General features: G+C 37.5%; 1 protein-coding gene across 4 annotated transcripts in view; it reads left to right on the plus strand.

Annotated features, from left to right (window-relative positions):
• SEC23IP (SEC23 interacting protein) overlaps window positions 1–17,989 on the plus strand; it is a 42,812-nt gene extending 24,823 nt beyond the window's left edge. Inside the window, exons 13-19 of one of the 4 annotated variants that reach the window (XM_069460327.1) lie at window positions 1,745–1,936; window positions 5,728–5,883; window positions 6,283–6,385; window positions 7,672–7,857; window positions 8,544–8,706; window positions 9,225–9,326; window positions 16,488–17,989. In XM_069460327.1, coding sequence (XP_069316428.1) covers window positions 1,745–1,936; window positions 5,728–5,883; window positions 6,283–6,385; window positions 7,672–7,857; window positions 8,544–8,706; window positions 9,225–9,306 — 882 coding nt within the window. In that variant the 3' untranslated portion in view covers window positions 9,307–9,326; window positions 16,488–17,989. Of the gene's footprint in view, window positions 1–1,744; window positions 1,937–5,727; window positions 5,884–6,282; window positions 6,386–7,671; window positions 7,858–8,543; window positions 8,707–9,224; window positions 9,327–13,623; window positions 13,953–16,487 lie in introns of those variants that run through there. The other 3 variants (XM_069460329.1, XM_069460331.1, XM_069460330.1) reach the window with 3 other exon arrangements.
• The last annotated feature ends 770 nt before the right edge of the window (window positions 17,990–18,759 follow it).

Here is an 18,759-nt window from a genome sequence, read left to right on the forward strand (position 1 = left end):
GTACACATCAGTGAAGCAAAAGCCTGTCAAAAAGACAAAAACAAGAAACGAGAAGCTTTTTTTTTCAGGCCCTATATTATGTTCTTAATTTTATTCTGTAATAAAAAAAAAAAAATTAGAAAAGTATTCCATAGTTCTTGAAAAATTTCTAGGAGCCTGGTTTATAGACTGCAGTTGCTTGGATATATAAATTAATGGCATTAGAAGAATGTTTTGAAGTGAGTAGAAATCTATAGAGTGATCTTATTTTTTAAATTCAAAAGTAATTGCCTTTGGATGAGCCATGAAAGTTTCTCAGTCGCATTGCCATTGATTGCTCTACATTTCTCACAGATAACAAGGTGCTGCCAGATCAATAAGAAGATAATATGGCGTGTCCTATTGATTTACTGTAACTGAAATAATGGGACCAAAATTAGCCCATTATTTTATAATAAGGAGATCAAATATTTGTGGCGGATGTGCTTTTTCTTTTGTCTGTAAGCCATCAGTGATTTTCATTCAGAAAGGAATAGCTCTTAGTGTTGGGAATATTTACAGTCAAGTATGTATATGTTGATTCAGTTAGTTTTAAAGTTATTGCAGATAATCTTAAGGGAACAAAGCAACTCTTGGCAATAGGACAGTTTATGATCTCTTTAGACAGCTCTTTTAGCAATTTAGAATGTTAAGTTCTATGACTAAAATGGAAAGTACTTCTTTGTGAGAAAGACAGTTTAAACAGAAGAACCCGGAAAATGTGCTTTATTTTGGATTTTATATTATTTTTTTTTGCTGCCTCCAATGGGCAGAGATAATCAAGCCTTCCAAAATGTTGATGGTATAATCAGTTATCCAACGTTTTCTTTTTTCTATATTGCCTTTTGAATTAACCAGTTGGACTTGTTTTCTGATTTTCCTGGTATTTGGAATTAATTAATAGATAAGGCCTGTTTGGCCAACGTTTAGGCACTGTGGGCAGCTGTTTAAATAGAGACTAACAGTCATTCACAGCCTGGGGAATAAGGGTTGCTGAAACTCCATGCTTCTGGGGAATAGATAAGTCCCCCATGACAACTATTTACCTTCCGCTGATATTATTGTTGTGGCTGTCTTCAAGGCATAATTACAAACCAATGTGAATGGCTTTTGTTTCATTACAGAGATAACACCTTTTATATAGATGCCCCCAAAGCTTTTGTTTATTTATTTATGGAAATGCATAGATCTTAAGCATTTGGTATAAAAGATTTTACAATTGTATGTACCTGTGTAATCACTTCCGAAAACAAGAACTGAACATTTCTGTCCCTCAGGTGGCTTCCTCATGCTTCTTTCTAGTTAACTTCTCCCCCAACAAAACTACTATTCTGATTTCTATTACTATAGACGAGTTTGCCCATTTTACAAGTTCATATAAGTAAAATGAACATTATGTACTCTTGTGTACCTGGCTGCTTTTGCTCAAAATAATTTTTTTGTGATTCATCTAATGATAGTACTTGCATGTTTAATTGTAGCTGTTTTGCCGTGTTTTTCTTTTGCTTCTTAGTCTTTTTAGAATTTTAAAATATAGACATCGTGGCTGTTTCCCCCTAAGTATTTAGTATGTATCTCTAAAAAGGACGTGTCTCAATAACAATGTTGTTGTTATGGCTAAGAAATTACTAATCGTTCCTTAATGTTGAGATAGCATATCTTGTAGTGATAGCTGAGAACTGAACCTTTCCTCAAGATTATATTATGAAATTTTATTATTTCATAGGAACAGAAAAAAGCAGCATCAGAAAAGAAGGCAGTGATGGCCGCTTCTACAAAAGAGGAAAGTACTCAGAAAACTAAAGAAATGGCTTCTCTACCCTCAGAATCTAACGAGTCGCAGAGGAAACTTCCAGTTGGTGCTTACGTTTCTTCTGTGCGTGTTGATTATGATTCTTTCAAAGTTGGCACAGGACAGGTAAGTTTACATATTGACTAGAGTGTGGCGTATTTTATGTTGGAATCATACATCTTTATCATTTGGGTTGGCTTTAAATTCTTGAAATATTTATTTAACATTTATTTGGGGCTGTGTGGAGAAAACGGATTTTTCCCTTAGTAAAAATTTTATGGTTCTTTAATAAATAGTCAAAGTAAGGGATTAAACATGTGCAGAACAATGTCATCTAACTTTTGAAATTGTTTTTATTTCAGTTTTTCCACCACTCATAATTTTATAGCATTAGTCTTCATAGCCACTTAACAACAAAAGTGGCTACAGCTAGAAAATTATGTTCAGACTATACTTAAATTTCTGTGAGAGAAACTTGCTGTATTCACTCAACTTAAGTTTTCTAAAAGTACTCATAATTTTTCCCTTGGAGAAAAATTCCTATAAAAATTGACCAAGTAGTTGATAATACTGCATTTGATAATATACTTTAATGTACTTGTATCTGAATGGCTTAGAAGTATTAAAATCCTTTTAGACAGTGTTACTTTCAGTATATTTACAGTTGTATATGTAGGGGTCCATTGCCCTAAGTGTGTTCATGAAGGAATTAAATGGAACTGGATGTTTGATATATCCTGTTTAAGCCCAATTCCTTCTTAAAGATTGCATTTTTAAAATGTCTGTCTTTTTAAAACATGAGCAAATTTGAACATATTCTAGCAAACAAAAGGCAGGGGTTTCCTCACCTTCCTGTGAAGAGTGAGCGTGTAGAAGGGACACTTGCTGCATGCCTGTCTGGGAGGTGGCCTCCTCCACAAAACAGGAATCAAGGGTGTTGGTGGCTCTGAGGAAAAGGAATCTAGCCTGCTAGGTCCAGCTGAGAAAATTTCAAGGAGAGATTTTACTTAACCTGGTTTGAGTCCATTCTGGACCAATTCTTGTGGCCTAGGGCACAGATTGATTGACTGAGCCTGGGTCACATGTCACCTCCATGGTGTGTTGACGAAAGGGTTGTTGGACAATCCAGGTAACCACTACCATGTGCATCATTCATTTCCAGAAAGTCCAGAAATACAGATAAGCAAAAGAAGACTTTAAAAACTTTGTAATCTAATCAACAACCACCATTAATTAAGCAAGGGCTTCCAGACTTTTGTTTGAGCATACATTTATGTACATATTTTAACAAAAATAGGAAAATATATTATGTTTTATTAAGACATTATACTGCTGTTTTTAAACAGCATATTATGAATATAGTCCCAAGTAAGTAAATATTCCTTTACAACTTCATTTTTGGTAACTGCTCTGGTTCACTGTTTGGAAAGATAATAATTTATTCTTTTCTCCTTATTATTGGATGTATTAGTTTCCTAGGGCTGCCATAACAAAGTACCACAACCTGGGTGGCTTTAAACAGTGGAAATGTGGATCTAGAAGTCTGAGATCAAGGTGTTAGCGGGGCCATTCTCCCTCTGAAAAGTGGAGGGGAATCCTTCCTTGTCTCTTCCTAGTTTCTGGTGGTTTGCTGGCCACCTTTGACAGTTCTTGGTTTATAGATGCATCACCTTAATCCTGCATTTTCATGTCTTGTTCTCCCTGCCTCTTCACATCATCTTCCCTCTGAATGTCTGGCTCTGTATCCAAATTTTCCCTTTTTATAAGGACACCAGTCATATTGGATTAGGGCCCACACTAACGATCTCATTTTAACTTCATCGCCTCTATAAAGACCTTGTTTCCAAACAAAGTTATACATGATGTGAGGTGCTGGGGGTAAGGACTTCAACAAATCTTTTTTGTGGAGACAAGAGTTCAACCTATAACATTTAGCATGTATGCAATTTCCAGTTTTTCAGTCTTTCATGCAATCCAGTGATAAACATTTTAAAATCAATTTTCTGTACACATTTTTTATTAATATTAATATTTCTTTCAGTTGAATTGGTAGAAGTAGGGTAGCTGGGCCAAAGAATGTACAGGTGAAAATTTGGGTAGTTTCTGTTACTTACCCCTGGAAAGGTACCAGTTTGCCCTTCTACTGGCAGTTCATAAGGTTGCCTTGCTCACCTGTCCCTTGCCAGTACTGGTGTCATCATTCTCCTTTAAAAATATGTAGCGGTCTCACCTTCATAATTTTCTTCTAAAGAAACTTTTTTTTTTTTTTTTTTGAGACAGAGTCTCACTCTGTTGCCCGGGCTAGGGTGAGTGCCGTGACGTCAGCCTAGCTCACAGCAACCTCAAACTCCTGGGCTTAAGCGATCCTACTGCCTCAGCCTCCCGAGTGGCTGGGACTACAGGCATGTGCCACCATGCCCGGCTAATTTTTTGTATATATATATTTTAGTTGTCCATATAATTTCTTTCTATTTTTAGTAGAGACGGGGTCTCACTCTTGGTCAGGCTGGTCTCAAACTCCTGACCTCCAGCGATCCACCCGCCTCGGCCTCCCAGAGTGCTAGGATTACAGGCGTGAGCCACCGCGCCCGGCCAAGAAACTTTTTTAATATGAAAATAGATTTTTACTTTCTTCTCAGTATTTCATTTATGTTTCTGATAACTTTACAGGGAAAATGGAATTACATTGTATTTCTTTGAGCAAAAGAGAGGTTAGATATTTTCTCATATGTATTTTAGACATTTTTCTTTTGTGAACCGCTGGTTTTACTTGCTTTTCTATTGGGTTTCTTTTTTCTCTACTGATATTTAACAAATACTTGCATATTAAGCCATCTGCCCCTTGTCATATATGTTGTAAATAATTTTTCCATCATGTAATTTTTCTTTTAAGATTCTTTTTTCTTTTTGCTGGAGCAAAACTATTGAATTTGCAAATATAAGGGCAAGCCTAGAAATGTGAAGTCTAGACTTTGTTAGAAGGGGCAGCCTGGTGTAGTAGAAAGAGAACTGGATTTGGAATTAGAAGTCCTGGATCTAAGTCCTCATTCTTCCACTCACTGGCTGTGTGTTCTTGGGTAAGTCACATCACATATCTGAGCTTCACTGTAGGCATGATGATTCTTGCCTTATCTCCCTCTTTCTGTGGATCTCTGTTGCTCCCTTGGGTTATGCTGTTCATTGTTCTTTGCTTTTAAGATACCACATTGAGAAGACACATTTCCTGCCACTGAGAAATGAAAGAGCTTTGTAGATGACAGAGTGCTATTCAAATGTTGGTGCTTTCTCTTGAGAGACTACATGCAAGCTACCCCAAACAGGGGCTTTTTCAGGACAAATCATTTTTCTGATGAAAAGAAACTTGCCTTAACTAGAGAGGGTGGTAGTTAGAAGTAACACTCATTGAATGCTTAAGATATGCTAAACTCTGTGCTAAGCACACTATGTGGATCAAGTTACTTGTTTTTCAACCACCCTGTGAGTTTGGCATTGTTTCAGTCTCCATTGTATAGATGAGGAAACTGAGGTGGAGGCAAGAGAGGTTAAGAAACTTGCCCAAGGTCACACAGTGAGTAAGGAGTGGAGCCGTGATTCAGACCAGGTGACACGATTCTAGAGTCTGCTGTTTTAACCACATTTATAACCATAATAAATATATATATATAATTATATACTATATATATTATGCTAGACAATAAATAAAAGAATAGTGAGAGGATGTAGTAGTCTATAATGATTTTAAACAGAAATTTTTTAGTCTTTTTAAGCTAGCAATAGCTGTCAGTGAAAACGCAGCATATCATCTGTGTTTGGATTCTTTTAAGTAAGTGCAGTTCTAAGAACTTTTGAAAATTCAATAGAATTTTGTATTATGTAACATTGGAATGGTCTTTTATTGTTATTTGATTTTTTTCTAGGTTTCTGTTGTTTACAACTCATTAGACTTTGAACCAGAGATTTTCTTTGCCTTGGGATCTCCAATTGGTATGTTTCTCACCATTCGAGGAGTTGATAGGATAGATGAGAATTACAGGCTTCCTACCTGTAAAGGATTCTTCAATATTTACCATCCAGTGAGTGAATTGAGTTTACTTTCTTTTTTGAAAAAGATGAAGAACCTGTCCTCTTTATCCTAATAGATTCTCAGATTCTTATTCTTGGGAATTAATACTGACTTTGATTTTGTAAGGCTCAGCTCTCTGGCCTAAGAGATACAGTTCAATACTGTCCAATAAACTTTTCTACCAGAAGCCTTTATTCAAGGAGATAATTCTGTTGCTTTGCTTGCAAAGTAATTTTACCCACAAACTTGAAAATGTTATAATTGCCAGTATTTAAATAAGGTGTGAAAAAAAATCAAAGTTTATGGTTTGCCAGTTATCTATTTTTTACTCAGCTAAAGCATAGCGTATATCTCAAAACAGCTTTTCCTAAATTTCTTCTATTCATTTCTTTATAAATTCTGGTTACAGCTTGATCCAGTGGCATATAGATTAGAACCTATGATTGTTCCAGATTTGGACCTAAAAGCGGTTCTCATTCCACATCACAAAGGCAGAAAAAGACTTCATTTAGGTAAAAAGCCAATACTATAAAAACTTGTTTCCTTCCTGTGGTTTTATAATCTGTGATGAATTATGAAAATTTTAACACTAAATTCTTTCTGATAGAATTAATGTTATTTAAAGTGCCTGCTATGTTCAGAACTTTTTTACTAAGGATTTGGAGGAGCTATAAAGAAGTTACGAATGAATTCCTTCTCTTTGATGTCATTCTGATTGTTGAGATAGTTAGGAATGGAGGGGTGTTGGTAATAAGGTCATAAGTTGCATGATTAGATTTTGATAGAGTTTGGTTATAATTTTTGAAATTGGGAAGAGGAATAACATTTAAATTAATTACCAAACCATGATGAGTGCGATGAGCACTGTCTAGGGAATGGACATGCTTGAAGCTCAGACTTGGGAGGATGGGGGGGCATGGGCAATATATATAACCTGAATTTTTGTACCCCCATAATGAGCTGAAATTAAAAAAAAAATAAATAAATAAACAAATTTGATGTCTAACTCAACTGAGCTGTTATTTCTTGCTAACTAGACAGACTTTTCCTATTAAAAAAATTCATTAAACTTAATGGATTGATAATTCCAAAGTGGGTTTAGATTTCTCTTTTGCCTTTTAACACTGTGTATCAACACGTATCCCAAGATTTAAAAGTTTGGGTGAAAGGGATGGGAGTATAGGGAAGAGAAGGAAAAGTGATCATGCCCCCTCTTATTTAAAAAGTGTGCTTTTTGCTTTGTTTGTTTCGCTTTTTAAAAATATTTAACCCTTTTGAAGTTAAGATGAGAAATTTGATAATTCAAAGACCTTGACAAATACGATTATTAGACAAGAGTAGAAAAAGTGAAGGGGCAGGGATTTCTTTTCTAAATTAGAAATTCAAATTGTGGTTATATCAGAATGTTAAATTCTCAAAAGCTCTTCATTTTTACAGATTAGAAAAAGTGATTTTTTTATCTTGTGGGCCCATTTTTTAACATACAGTAAAAAAAAGAAAGGCTATGATGAATGTGCTTATATTTTTATGATATTTGAACTTCCTTTTTTTGGAGAGAGGAAATTTATTGGTTTTGGCTGGATCTAGTTTGGTTGTTAAAAAAAAAATGACAGAATAAGTCTTGCCGTGACATTTTGACATATTGAGGGTTCTTGGCTGAGGTACTCCATATATTTTACATTTAAGAGAGGAAGAAGAGGCCTTATCCTGTCTGAGAAGAGTGTTAACTTTTAATTTTTCTGATGCAGAATTTTAGCTAGTGACTAATTAACTTGGTGTATCAACTTAATCTCTTTAGAGTTGAAAGAAAGTCTCTCTCGTATGGGATCTGATTTGAAGCAGGGTTTTATTAGCTCCCTGAAAAGTGCTTGGCAGACATTAAACGAGTTTGCCCGTGCTCATACCTCTTCAACTCAGTTGCAAGAAGAATTGGAGAAGGTGGCCAATCAAATCAAAGAAGAGGAAGAAAAGCAAGTAGTTGAAGGTAAATTTGACATTTGAGGCATTTTCCAATACAAATATTATTTATGAACATAATACTTATAAATTAAATAATGATGCTTTTCCCTTCTAGTCATTCTTATTAAACTGTAGAAGCTCTTCCTATAAAGGAAAATCTGTTATGATAAACTGTACTGTCAGTTGCATTACTTCAAAATTTATGTCATATTTTTTTTCACTAAGTTTTTACCTAATAGTTACTAAACTTTTTCCTCTGTAATTTAAAAATTTTGTTGAGATTAGTAAGGCCAATCAGAGTTGAGAACTAAGTTTGTATTCAGGCATTTTAAAGACTCACTCTGAAAAATTATCTTCCTGATACTGTTGTTTAACTGTTTCGTTATTGACTTCATTATGCAATGTCAGGTCATTGAACCATGATGTTTTTTGACTTTTTCAGATTCTAATCCTATATTTCCTTTCTTTCTGCAATGCTCTCTCTCGCCCCTTATCTTCACAACTTCTGTCAGCTGTTGGCTCTTTCTCCTCTCTCTTGGGTAACCAGCCCCTCTTCCCCTGGCTCTTTGGAGGAATGGGGAGTGAGCCATGTAGCTCCCCCAGGTTGCTACGAGTGTCAAGCAATATTCTCATTGAGCCCAGAAAGTCAGCTAAAGTCAAAGGATAATGATTAAGTGATTGACTTTGATATTGAAATGATTTAAATTCTAGCAGAAAAGATTGTTGAAAGTCCAGATTTTTCCAAGGATGAGGACTACTTAGGAAAGGTTGGAATGTTAAACGGAGGCCGCCGAATTGACTACGTTCTTCAAGAAAAGCCAATAGAGAGCTTTAATGAGTATCTTTTCGCTCTTCAGAGTCACTTATGCTATTGGTAAGTATTCTTAACCTTCGTAACATTCGAGTAGCCTTTAGGTGCTAGCACATGCAGCAGTTTTAGTTTTAGTGAGATTCTTTTAAAGATAGATCACGTTATGGAATATTCATTTGAACTCTTAAATATTCAAAATCAATATTTTTCCCCTTTAGTTTTCCACAAGATGGCAGTATGTCATCTTCCTTTGACCAAAGACCCTCTGTACTTACACACTGTTTTTGTAGGAATGCCTTTCACAGTGGCAGTGGTAGGGACTTTGAAAAGCCATTCCTTTATATATCCCTGTCACCAAGGAGAATTGCAGCACCACTGTTTTAGAACTGATCAGTATCCACCAAGTTTTTAAGGGCAGCTGTGAGACTATACTGCTTTGTTACACTGAGATTACACTGCTGTCATTTGCCCTGCTTAGATAGAGTTGAATAGAACAAAAGCTGCATTTTCTACCTTTGTACATAGGAGCTCGTTTCTACTAATTGGCTCTTAAGTAAATGTGCTTTTTTTTTTTTTGATAGGGAATCTGAAGATACTGCCCTGTTATTACTTAAAGAAATTTATCGAACAATGAACATTAGTCCAGAACAGCCCCAGCATTGATCAGACTTCAGTTTTACTATGTGAGTTTATTCTTATTATATGTATAAATTCTGAATGTTTGCATTCTGAGGTCTTTTGCATGGAGTTGATGTTCACTGTGATTTTCGCTTTGCTCATTTCTGTTTCCTCTGAGTAGGTTTTTTTTTTTTTTTTTTTTTTAAGAGACAGTGTCTTGCTCTGCTGTCCAGGTTAGAGGACAGTGGTGCAGTCTTAGCTCACTGTAATCTCAAACTCCTGGGCTCAAGTGATCCTCCTGCCTCAGCCTCCTAAGTAGCTGAGACTACAGGTGCGTGCTATCATGCCTGGATAAGTTTTTGTATTTTTTGTAGAGGTGGGTCTCACTGTGTTGTTCAGGCTGATCTCAAACTCTTGGTCTCAAGTGATCCTACTGCCTTGGCCTCCCAAAGTGCTAGGATTTACAGGCATGAGCCACCACCCCTGGCCTGTTTTTTTTTTGATTCAGAATAGAGACATTAGGAAGGGACTTGGTTTGCAATATACATTTCTGACTTGTTATAATCTTTCTAAAACTGTATAGAATTCAGGTCCTTTTATTTTCTTTTTAAAACAGATTCCCAGGCATTACTTTGGCTGTAGGTGACGGAACCCAATTCACAATACTTTAAACAAATAGAGGTTTGTTTTTCTTCTGTAACAGGAAGAGTTTTTCTGTTGAATGATACCAGCAGACACCCAGACTGCTTACATCTTTCCACTTGAATGTTGGCTCTTGCTGCCTTATAGTTATAAGATTCTGTCACAGTTCCTGATATCATATTCACATTCACAACAGGAATAAGGCAGGGAGAGGGTAAGAGTGGTCATATCTATCCCTTTTAATTAGCAAAGCAAAAGCATTTCTAAAAATTCATTCATATGTATTGACTAGGCCTGTGTCCCATGTTACATGTCAGCCTTTCACCCTAGCCTGTGTGTATGGAATGTTGCAAAAGTGATGTTTTAAGCATTCCCAATCTTTCTAGAGGTACGGAATAGAGAAGGGGTTAAATTTGTGCTGGGTGAGCCAACCTGTAAGTCTGCCAGGCTCTATATTCCCAAGTGTCCTCCTGAGACACCAGATACTTATTTTTCTTCACTAGATTATGCATCACTTTAAAAAATAGGTAATGTGTTCTTTAAAAAGTTAGAAATTGTAAAGCCATTGAAAGGGTGAAATACAACATCTTGAGCTCTAAATTACTGAAATCAAAGGTAGTTCCTAGTGTTTTTGGTTTTCTAATGGTAAATGATAAATGAAGATTCCTTCAACCTCCACCTTCTCATTTTAAAGAGGTTAACCAATTTCAGTAGAGTTTCCTTAAAAGAAATTTTTCTGTGCATGTCCAAGCAAATATGCATGCATTTTAAAATCCTTTAAAACAAAGATATTTCATTCATTGTATTGTTTTGCAACTTGATGTTTTCAGTAAGGCAGACAGCTTGCACAGCGTTCCGTGTTAGTGCGTGTAGGCCTTTCGCATTCTCTCTAATGGTTGTGTACAATTCACTGTATGGCTACATCCCATCTTATTTAGCTAGTTTCTGTTAGTGAACACTGAGGTCATCTTTAGTGTTTTTTATGCTGTATATTAGGGAGTCTTAGTTAACAGAGGAAGTGAAAGCTCTAAGAAACTATTTCTTAATCACACTGCATATTATTTTATCAGTTCTCACCATTTCTGATATTATAATATTAAAATAAGCTGAGTATAATGTCAAAATTTATAATGGTCCAGATTTTCAATTATAAAATAGTCATTCAGTTGGTTGACAAATATTTATTCAATACCTGCTATGTGTCAGGCACCAGTTTTCATGCTAGGGGTAAGCAGTAGACAAGATTTCGTTCTCACCCTCAAGGAACTTTCATTCTACTGGGATGAGATTGACAGTAAACCTGTAGTCTAATACATAAGTAAATTTCAAATATGGATAGCGTCTGTGGAGAAGATGAAATGGGAAGATGTGGGAACGACTGGGGTTGCTTCCAGGAAAGGTCTTGCTGAGTTGGTGCCATTTGAGTTGAAATTTGAGTGGTGAGAAGGACGTGGCACGGGGGAGGAACACTCCCGGCAGAAGGGAGAGCAGCTGCAGGGGTGCCGAGTGGTGTCTGAGGGACAGGATGCAGACCAGCGTGGCTGGAGGGTAATAAGGGGAGAGCGGAGTGAGATGAGTCAGGGGTAGGTGCTTGAAAAAACAAGCAGCAGCAGTAGGCACCTGTAATCTTCTAAGTCTGTATGTTTTGTACTGTTTGCTATTTTGTAGCTGGTTTATTCCATTTAAGGATTGTTCCATATCCATCCATTGATCCAGTATTTCATGATGGTGAACGCCAGGGGTCTGGCCTGAGTGTAGTGACGATGTTGGAGGCTTTTAAGAAGAAGAATGACGTGATTTGGTTTGTACTTTAGAAAGATGCGCTGGGTTCTGGGTGGAGGATACACCGTTAGTGGGGCAAGGATGGAGGCAGGGCCTACAGTTAAGAGGCTGGCGACGACTCTGGCTAGGGCTCTGGTGGTAGGGGTGGTGAGAGGTGATGGAATGCAGGTCTGTTTTGGAGGTAGAGTTTTTTATGACTTGCTGACGAAGTCACTGAGGGGTGTGAGAGAAAGAAGAGTTAAGTATGATGTGACCTTTTCCTGGGAAGGCTTGTAGGACAGGAGGTTTTTTGGGGAGTGTGAGGGATGAGGAATGAGTAGTTTTGTTTTGTCAAGTCAGTAGTTGATGTTGGTCTAAAGCTCAGAGTTTTAGAATCATCAGCATATACTTGCCATTTGAAGCCACAGACTGGCTTAGATCACCTAGAAGGAGTGTGTAGGTGGAGAAGAGAAGGGATGTAGGGGAGAAGGAGCCAGTGAAGTGAAAGAAAATCCAGGGCGTTGGTGATCTCAGGGAAGCTGAGGGCAGATTGCTTCAGGGAAAGAGTGCCCAGCCATGGCAGATGCTGCTGAGGGGTGAAGCCAGAGGGGGACCAAGAACTGGCCATTGGCTCCAGGAAGACATAGGGCATTTTTGGTGATCTTGACCAAAGCTGTGGTAATGTCATGGCAGGGGTCAGAGTGGTTGAAGCGAGGTAAGGGATCAGAGATAACAGAGATCAGGCAGAGGGGGGCATTTCATGATACTAAGGTGCGTATGTTTGCCAGTGAGAATGAGCCCATATTTGGGGGAGAACTTGATAAGGCAGGAGTGAAAGGGGGTAATTGTTGGAGGAACTCTTTGTGCACTCATGGGGCAGGGGCCAGGGTTAGCTGGAGAGCTTAGCCTTAAGGGGAACATGAAGCCAGGCGTAATGGTTCCTATAGTCCCAGCTACTCGGGAGGCTGAGGAGGGAGGGTTGCTTGAATGCAGGAGTTTGAGGCCAGCCTGGGCATATAGCGAGACCCTGTTTCTAAAAAAATAAATAAATAAATAAAAATAAAGGGAACAAAAGGAAGAGGAGTGAGGAAGTGTCCTTCATTGTTCTGGAGGAAGGCAAAGGATGTGGATACAGATGGGTGGTAGAATCAGTGGTGGGAAAGGGAAGGGTTCCTGTTTCTTTAGTTTTCTCTCTGAAGTGTGCAGGAAGATGATCCATTGAGAGTAAGGTCACCAGTGGAGGGCTAGTGGGAGATTGAGGAGAGCGAGGAGCAGAATGATACTCAAGTGCGGGGAAAGGGAATTTGTCAGCACAGTGTAGAAAGATTGTGTTGCAGGCTCGAATGCCTATTTGCTATTTTGGTCATAAGTTTGAAGTGAGTTGAGTTAGGGCAGTTGCCTGACTTCTCTGGCCATGTTCCACTCTTAGTTGAGGTTCAGAGTAAGCAGATATTTGAGTTTACCAGGGCTAGGGTTTTGCCAGGTGAATGGGATGGGAAGAAAAAGGCAAGAGAGCTAAGGGGTGATAGAGAGTGAAGAAAAGGAAGTGACGGCAGTAGGATGAGGTTGGGGAATTGCAGGGGTGGGAGTCCCCCAGTCAGTGATGCAAGGGTTAGGATGGGAGCCTGTGGCCAGAGAATGGAGCCTTGGAGTGGGGTTGCTGGGGCAGTGCAGGCCGTGGCTGTGTGACAGGACCTTGGGGGTGCTGCTGCAATCTGAAACAAACGCGTTGTGTACTGAAGAGCAATAAAGTAAGAGTGCCTCATATAGGAACCCGAGAAAAATACAGAAAAAACAAGCAGCAGCAGTAGGCACCTGTAATCTTCTAAGTCTGTATGTTTTGTACTGTTTGCTATTTTGTAGCTGGTTTATTCCATTTAAGGATTGTTCCATATCTATCCATTGATCCAGTATTTCATGATGGTGAACGCCTTACCTAAGTGCTGGGTACCGTTTCAGGCACTGGGTTCACAGTGGACCAAAGTCTCTGCCCTCCAGGATCTTACTTCCTCTGAGGAAGGCAGACAGTACAGAAGCAAGTATGTGCCAGAGGGAAATGCAGAGCAGAAGGCTGAGGAGGAGAGGAGAGCGTTTGCGATGGAGCAAGTTGCAGTTATGTGAGATGGCTCTCTTACTGGCAGTGTCGTGTGAGCAGGTGGCGATCTGCGGAAGATTATTTCAGGCTGAGAGAAGAACATATTTCAGAACTTGAGAGCCGCCTCATTCTTTCTGATGTGTTCCATGGACTATTGCACCATAATTTGCTTAACCAGTCCCCTACTGATGGCCATTTAGGTTATTCCAATCTTTTATTAGTATGAACAGTGTTTGAATGATACATATTTTAATAGTTGCATCTCATTCCATTTTATAGTCATTTTATTTATTAAAATACTTAATTTATCCCTCGTGTATTAGGTGATATTCCAGATTTTCACCATTACAAATAACTGACCTAATTTTTGCCCATCTTTGACTGTTTGCTTTGGATAAATTCCTAGTAGAGGTTAGCTCTAAGAATATTGCACATTTTGAAAGGCTTTTTTATTCCTGCTTTTTGCTAAGTTAACTGCATTCTAGAAAGGTTGCCCAGTTTTCGTATCTACCATCAGTATATAAGTGCCAGGATTCTTAACACCCTTGCCAACCCCTGGGTTTTACTGTTTCTTAAAATTTTGCCAATTTGATAGCCAGAAATTGTTTCTTTCATCATTTTTATTTACATTTCTATTACTAGTGAAGTCAGGCACTTTTGGTGTATTTTAACTGGCTGATTGTATTTTTGTCAATTGACTGTTCTTGACCTTTGAGCATTCTTCTGGAGTGTGGGGTAGGGTACTTTTGTTTCTTATTGATTTGTAATTATTGTATATAAGGATACTAACCTTTGTCATTGCAATTTTTTTTCCAGTTTGACATTAGCCTTTTATTTTTGCATATGCTTTTGATTTTTTTGAGGGGAGGAAGCATATTTTAAAAATATGTAGACCAGTCTTTTAAGATTAGTTATTTTTTTAGATATTTACATTTATTTTCTTTTAGTTCTTAAAGGTTTTTTAATTTGACTTTGTAATTTAGAAGAGTATGGTATAGAGAGGGATTTAACTTTTTCTTATGTAGTTGTTTTTGTTTGTGACATATTTGAATAATGTACCCTTTTGTCATTGGTTTGATGTTTTTATCATATGCCAAATATTTTGCTATTGTTTGACATTTTTATCATATGCCTAATATTTATTTTCCAGGGTTTCTCATATTTATTTATCTGTCTATTATATTTCATTGATTTTAAGTCCCACATTTTTTGCATTTTATCATCTTCAAATTTGAAGTGCATCTTAAAATCAGCTGTTGCCTGGATGAAACGACCTGTATTTTCTTCTGCCAGTCGCTGGGTGGGGGGAGTGGGGCGGGGATTACCAACCTGAGTCTGCTTAAGCTAATTTCCCTGCTTGAGATTTTCTTGGGCTGCGCTGGTAGTGTGAATTGAGCGTACAAAATTTGCAGGTGGGGTAGGGTAGGAGTACGAGTTCAAATATCAAGGAATTATTTTTCTCTCTTGCCATTGTCAAGGAAGAGGTGTGTAGCTTCTTTGCCATTTCTTCTGCATGGTGGATGGTTTTCTTTTACCCTTCCTCAAGGCTGTAGCTATTTGATTTCCCACTTTTTGTGAGGGTCTCTGTCTCCTTTGAGACTCCCTTTCCTGAGCATCTTTGTTTTTCATGGTACATAAAACAGTGGAGTATCTTACGAGTGACGGTGTCTTAGACTGGGTGAAATATGGTGTTTTAGTAATTGTAACTTTATACTTTTTAATATCTGGCAATACAAATTCTCATTATTCCAAATGAATTTTGAAATTAAGTGCCCCTGACACTTTCTTCCCTAGCAAAACAAAGCAAAACAAACAAAACATAAATAATAGTAATACTAGGATTTTGCTATTGCCTAATGTGAAAGACTCAGAACCTTTTATTTCACATATACTAATAATTTGTTCACTGTAATTGTTTTATTTTTTTCTTTTACTTGGCTGAAAAATTTAGGCAAGAATTTGGGTTCCTAATACTGTACTAATACCATAAAATAATTCATTTAAAATATTAATCCTTCTCTATGTGGTTCATTCAAGCATTAGTTTTGCTGAGTAGTTGTTTTATGTTTATGTCTAAAAGTCCAAAAAGTCCTTTTTAGAATTTTTGTTTAAAAAGCTTGAAATTAACTGACAGATAACTAACTTTAAATTTTCTTTTACTTCCTATACTTGCTTTGTTATGAAGGTTATCATGTTACTTAATATTACTGAATGCTCCCTGCGCAGTCTCATCCCTTTGGAAGGCCTGAGGACTTGTGCTCATAGGCTGTGTTCCTTGGAGGCGGTTGGCAGTTTTTGTTTTGTCTTGTTTTGTTTTGGAGACAGAGTCTCCCTTTGTCACCCTAGGTAGAGTGCAGTGGCATAATTGTAGCTCACTGCAACCTCAAACTCCTGGGCTCAAATGGTCCTCTTGTCTCGGCCTCCTAACTGAGGACTACAGGTGTGTGCCACCACACCCGGCTAATTTTTCTATTTTTTAGTAGAGGTAGGGTCTCGCTCTTGCTCAGGCTGGTCTTGAGCTCCTGAGCTCAAGCAGTCCTCCCACTTCCACCTCCCAGAGTGCTAGGATCACAGGCATGAGCCACTGGGCCTGACTGGCAGTATTTGTTTAGTAAAGTTGAGCACTTAACTTTGTGTTCTGTTACTCCAGATAGGGACAACAATGCATTATTGTATTATGACTGCAAGTTTGTAAAGTTTACTGAGTATTCTTTTTTTTCTTTTTAAGACTTTCTTGTCTTCACAGAAAGTTCCAGTATGACTTACATTGCTGGGAAAATCCTAAGAAGACGTTCCCAGTGTGCTCCTGTGATGGATGACAGAAAAGTGATTCACTGACAGTTGCTAAGAAATAATTCTCAGATGTAGGGATTCATTTAAGACAATACACAGAACCTAAAGACAATGAAAAAAATCAGTACCACATTTGGACAATATAGATGAAAAATGAATTATAAAAATGATGCAGCGAAAAATTCCTCAGATCAGTTTAGTCGTATAGTTGTTAAAGTTATGTGTAATATCAATGAAGAAATATTTGTAGCATGCAAATGGTTATTTCTGTTTCTTAAAAAACTATTGTCAATGGGCTACTAAACTTGCATTTTTCTTTTTGTTAATGCAATATATTCTTTTTATTCAAGTGTGGCCTCCTTGAGAAACTATAATAATATGATTTTTAAGAAATTTATGTTCTACTTTAAATGTGAATTATAGTTCTGAGCTGCCTTAATGCAGGGTCATTTGTATTTGTTAAGAGGAAGTAACCAAGATCACTTATATTTCAGGCCGAACCTGAGATTTTATAAAGCCTTTAAACTATTGCTGAAAGGCTCCTTCTGGAAGGAAGTGAAATGCACCTTATTTTACAAAAGTCCTACAAAAAGCTCTCCTGCCATGTCCATCTCCAGTAGGAGAGGGGAGCAAATGGGAGATTTTTCATTTTCTCATCCAAGGTAGCTGTGCAATTGCCTTGTTGCTGAAGTTCCAATTAATGTGAGAACCAAAGTAGAGTTTTTCCCTTTTTTTTTTTGTTTTGGTTTGTATTAATTTCACTTATATACCAAAGTGTTTGAAAATAGGAAATGTATTGATTCTAGGCTGTAAGGCTACTTTATGAAAAGATCGCTCTGTAATATTTCACTTTGTTTTACTATAAATTCAAATTATCTAAATATTTTCCTAATACTACATGAGAATGCTGATTTTCTTCTTTTGTTATATAGTAGAAACATTTTACATTGTTTACATAGTTCTCATGGAACATGGAATTTTTTGAAAGTGACATGATACACATTTTTTGTGTATGTATTCTAATTAGTGTGAATAAAGAAGTAACATCAATGCATTTTTTAAGAAGCAAACTTCTATATTTCTCTTGTCTTTTCTTAAAAGTATTCCTATGAGTTCAGTGTTTATTCCCTTTTCGTTGTTAGTACCCACTAAATAGTTAATTCATAACCTCAGCATTTACTCCTAATAATAGAATTAGAACAGCAAAATTTTAGAGCTATAGTTGACCCCAGACAACATGTACTTCAATCACCTCATTCTATAGCTGAGGACAAGACACTAATGCCTTTCCCAGACTGGTTAGTGGCAGATCTGGACTGGACTATGGTTTCCCTGATTCCCTTTCAGCCTTCATTGCTCTGTACCATGACTACTGCTTTTTACTTACTTTTCACTTCACTTCACAATACTGATGAAATAAAGAAAAATGAAGGTAATTTATGCATACTTTAATAAAATCCAATTTGATTTTTCAACTTGCACCCGGGTTTTGATTGTGTCATTCAGCCTGTGACTTCTGAGTAATGGGCAGAGGAGAAGGGACCCTTGGGCTGGTGTCTGCAGAAATGTGTGGCAGCAGGGTGTCGGGAATCTTGCCTTTTCGTTTTAATACTTGAGGAAACAGAAAATAGAATTTTTTGGTAACTCTGCCCATGCACATATATCTATATCACTGTTGAATCTCTTAAAAACCAAAAAATAGTAGGTTGCCTGAGGGCAGTCTATATTTATTAACATATTGTTCATTATTGCAACCACTGTGTCTAGCACAGTCTTGCCACATAGTAAGGCACTTTCCAAATATTTGTTGAAGAACTGAATTTTTAAAATCAAAAACTTAGTACTTGGAAGACCAGTCCAGATTTAATTTAATGCTTGGAAGACCAGTCCAGATCAGTGGTTAGCAAACTTTTTTTTTTTTTATTTGTTTTATTTATTTATTTATTTTTTTATTTCATCTTGTTATGGGGGATACAGAATTGCAGGTTACATATGTTGCTCCTGTACCGCCTTTCCCCCCAAGTCAGAGCTCCAGGCGTGTCTGTTCCCCAGGTCGTGCACATTGCACCCATCATGAGGTATATATCCCTCCCTTCCCCACCCCCCCTTCCCGAGTCAGCACCTTCAAGTGTTGCCACTCCCCAAACGGTGCGCAATGCACTCATTGTGTAGGCATACCCCCATCCCCTCCCCCACCCCCCACCTCA

This window comes from Eulemur rufifrons, chromosome 28 (assembly GCF_041146395.1).
Source record: "Eulemur rufifrons isolate Redbay chromosome 28, OSU_ERuf_1, whole genome shotgun sequence".
Taxonomy (NCBI): Eukaryota; Metazoa; Chordata; class Mammalia; order Primates; family Lemuridae; genus Eulemur; species Eulemur rufifrons.